Here is a 4217-nt window from a genome sequence, read left to right on the forward strand (position 1 = left end):
GCCTACGCCGTCTCTCCTTCGAATACCCTGGATCAGCCGGGGCTGGTCCCCGGCAACCAGGGGACCATTTCATGCAAAAAATGGGCTCAATAAAGGACAGAAATGGTATGGACTGAACAGAAGCAGAAGTTATTAAGAAGAGGTTGCAAGAATACACAGAAGAACTATAGAAAAAAGATCTTCATGACCCAGATAACCACAATGGTATGATCACTCACATAGAGCCAGACATCCTGGAGTCTGAAGTCAAGTGGGACTTAGGAAGCATCACTATGAACAAAGCTAGTGGAAGTGATGGAATTCCAGTTGAGCTATTCCAAATCCTAAAAGAGGATGCTGTGAAAGTGCTGCACTCAATATGCCAGCAAATTTGGAAGATTGAGCAGTGGCCACAAGACTGGAAAAAGTCAGTTTTCATTCCAATCCCAAAGAAAGGCAAAGAAAGGCAATGCCAAAGAATGTTCATACTACCGCAAAATTGCATTCATCTCACATGCTAGCAAAGCAACCCTCAAAATTCTCCAAGCCAAGCTTTAACAGTACATGAACTGTGAACTTCCAGATGTTCAAGCTGGATTTAGAAAAGGCAAAAGAACCAGAGATCAAATTGCCAATATCTGTTGGATCATTGAAAAACAAGAGTTCCAGAAAAACATCTACTTCTTTATTGATTATGGTAAAGCCTTTGGCTGTGTGCTTCACAATAAACTCTGGAAAATTCTTCAGGAAATGGGAATACCAGACCACCTGACCTGCCTCCTGAGAAATCTGTATGCAGGTCAAGAAGCAACAGTTAGAATTGGACATGGAACAACAGACTGGTTCTAAATTGGGAAAAGAGTACGTCAAGGCTGTATATTGTCACCCTGCTTATTTAACTTATATGCAGAGTACATCAGGTGAAATGCCAGGCTTGATGAAGCACAAGCTGGAATCAAGATTGCTGGAAGAAATATCAATAACCTCAGATATGCAGATGACACCACCCTTATGGCAGAAAGTGAAGAAGAACTAAAGAGCCTCTTGATGAAAGTGAAAGAGGAGAGTGAAAAAGTTGGCTTAAAGCTCAAAATTCAGAAAACGAAGATCATGGCATCTGGTCTCATCATTTCATGGCAAATAGATGGGAAAACAGTGGAAACAGTGAGAGGCTTTATTTTGGGGGCTCCAAACTCACTGCAGATGGTGATTGCAGCCATGAAATTAAAAGACGCTTACTCCTTGGAAGAAAAGCTATGACCAACCTAGATAGCATATTAAAAAGCAGAGACATTACTTTACCAACAAAGGTCCGTCTAGTCAAAGCTGTGGTTTTTAGAGTAGTCATGTATGGATGTTAGATTTGGACTATAAAGAAAGCTAAGAGCTGAAGAGTTGATGCTTTTGAACTGTGGTGTTGGAGAAGATTCTTGAGAGTCCCTTGGACTGCAAGGAGATCCAGCCAGTCCATCCTAAAGGAAATCAGTCCTGAATATTCATTGGAAGGATTGATGCTGAAGCTGAAATTCCAATACTTTGGCCACCTGATGCGAAGAACTGACTCATTGGAAAAGGCCCTGATGCTGGGAAAGATTGAAGGCAGGAGGAGAAGGGGATGACAGAGGATGAGATGGTTGGATGGCATCACCGACTCAATGGACATGAGTTTGAGTAAGCTCTGGGAGTTGGTGATGAACAGGGAAGCTTGGCTTGCTGCAGTCCCTGGAGTCGCAAAGAGTCATACACGACTGAGTGACTGAACTGAACTGAACAGAGACTAACCACTATTCATGTATTCATGTATCTCATTATTTCATGTATTCAGTCATTCAGTCATCAATAAACAATCACCAGCACTTAATTTCTACCAACCAAGCATGGTGGTAGACATTACAGATGATCCTGCCCTTAGGAAAATCCTAGCCCAATTGGGAAGCCCGAGATTAGCCATCCTCACCCATTCATTCATTCATTTATTCACTGAAGAGTCACCAACATCCAGGCTTTGCAGAGTCTTGGAGAGGACCCCTGCTGGATGACCCAACAGTGGGCTCTACTGGGTGTCTCCAAGCAACCAAGCCTCCCTCTGGATCCCTGGCCTCACCCCAGTGTTCCACCTGCTGCCCTCACCATGTGAGCAAGCCCCGGCGGCAGCTGCCAGAGCCCATCACAACACCTCCCCAGAGCATGCTGGGGGGCTAACTCTGGTGTCATCTTCCTACCAAAAACCATGAGTCCATTCATCCCGGTGGCCACCCTTGCAGCCATCCACCTGTGTATCAACTGATCTTTCTTGATACCCACAGGTCCCAGAACCCAAGATGCATTCTGTCTGGAGGCTCCTGGTCCTCCTCGGCTTGCTGGCCTTGCCCTCAGCCCTACACAAGCCACACCAGCCTGGCCTGGCCAAGACTCACACAGACAGCAAATCGGCTCTGGCAAGAAGTAAGCTAACCTCATGCTCTGCCCACTGTCACAGGGAGGGTGGGAAAGCATTACCCAGCTAGGTGAGCTGGAATCAGTCACTTACCCTCTTTTCTTTCTCTTTTTCGTAGACTCAAAGTACAAAAAATTGAGGTTGAGTTGATCATATGCCTATTCATAGCACATTGTCATTATCAGGCACAATAGCAAGGCCCCTCTTGTGTTATTTTATGTTATTTTCCCCTCAACCTCTTATTATTCCCCTCTTCCTTGGCAGGCAATGCAGTGTGTTTAATATATGTGTTTTGAAATGCCCATATCCTTGTAAAACATAGGTTGGCCATAATGGTTGTTCAGGTTCTTCCATGACATCTTAATTAAGTTGATGCCAACCCAATAAATAAGACTTCATTTTTTTTTTTTTTACTGTTTTTTCTGGACATTATGCTGTTGACATATGTTGCTTCATGTTAGTGCAGAAAAGTCCATGAAATTCATCCACTTCACCACCACTTGTCCATTTCCCTAGGGATGAACACTTGAGTTGTCCCCAACTCCCTGCTATTATGAACTGCACGGTGATGAACATTCTCATATGTGTTCCTTTTAGAACCTGTGGGAGAATTTTTCTGGGGTATATCCGAAAGGGAGATGGCTGGGCTCTAAAGCGGATGCAAACTGAATTTAAAGACTGCTAGGTTGCTCTCTAGAATGATTACACCCCTTCCAGTAGCAAACAAGCATACCTCTGTCCCCACGTTTCCCAATACTGAATCAGTCCTCTTGGGCTGCCATAGCAAGATACTACAGACCAGGGTGCTTGAACAACAGATATTTATTGTCTCACATCTCTGGAGGCTGGAAGTTCAAGTTGCCAGGGTTGGTTTCTGGTGAAACGTCTCTTCTTGGCTTGCAGACAGCCACCTTGTGTCTTCACCGAGCCTTTGCTCTGTGTGCACACAGAGAGTGAGTGAGTGAGTGTACTCTGGTGTCTCTCCTTCTTCTTATAAGGACACCAGTCCCATTGGATTAAGGCCGCACCTTAATCCAATGGGACTGGTGTCCTTATAAGACCCTTAAGACCTGGTTTAAGCTTAACTCCTCCCTCAAGCCTTCATCTCCAAACAGTCAAATTGGAGTCTGAGGCTTCAATATGTTCATTTGGGGAGGGGTAACGCAATTCAGTACATAATGTCATCTTTCTAAATGTCTGCTAGTCTGTTTTGTTTTGTTGTGAGCAATATCTAATTGTTGTAGCTTAACTACCTGATTAGTAGGAACTTTGAGCATCATATCCTTTTTTAACTTTATTTATTTATTTATGACTGCACTGGGTCTCCGTTGCTTTCTCTAGTTTCCACATGTAGGGGCTGCTCCTCGTCGCCGTGCACGGGCTTCTCATTGCCTGGCTTCTCTTGCTGCAGAGCACAGGCTCTAGGCGTGCAGACTGCCGTAGATGCAGCATGTCAGCTCGGTAGTTGCAGCTCCTGGGCTCTGGAGCGTGGACTCAGCAGTTGGGGTGCATGGGCTTAGTCACCCTGCAGTATATGGGTCCTTAGCCAGTGAATTCTTAACCACTGGGCCACCACGGAGGTCCTGAGCATCACATCTTAATTTCTTTAGCCATTTTGACTTCTTTGAATTCCCTTTTCTTACCCTTTGCCCATTTTTCTATTTGCTTTCCATTTTTTTAATTCTCTTTCATTTGAGGAGATGTTAATTTATTTGACGTTAGTCCCTTCTCAGTCTAAGTACTGCTAACATTTCTCCCAAACTGTCACCTGTTAACTTTGTTTGTAGATGCTTCATTGAAC

At 44.4% G+C, this 4217-nt stretch overlaps 1 protein-coding gene across 1 annotated transcript in view; it reads left to right on the forward strand.

Annotated features, from left to right (window-relative positions):
* Window positions 1-2078: 2078 nt before the first annotated feature.
* BPIFA3 (BPI fold containing family A, member 3) overlaps window positions 2079-4217 on the forward strand; it is a 12404-nt gene continuing 10265 nt past the window's right edge. Inside the window, exons 1-2 of the mRNA XM_010854848.1 lie at window positions 2079-2112; window positions 2286-2424. Of these exons, the coding sequence (XP_010853150.1) occupies window positions 2301-2424 (124 nt within the window). The 5' untranslated portion in view covers window positions 2079-2112; window positions 2286-2300. The remainder of the gene's footprint in view (window positions 2113-2285; window positions 2425-4217) is intronic.

The sequence above is a fragment of the Bison bison genome, unplaced genomic scaffold, assembly GCF_000754665.1.
Source record: "Bison bison bison isolate TAMUID 2011002044 unplaced genomic scaffold, Bison_UMD1.0 scf7180017864352, whole genome shotgun sequence".
Lineage (NCBI taxonomy): Eukaryota > Metazoa > Chordata > Mammalia > Artiodactyla > Bovidae > Bison > Bison bison.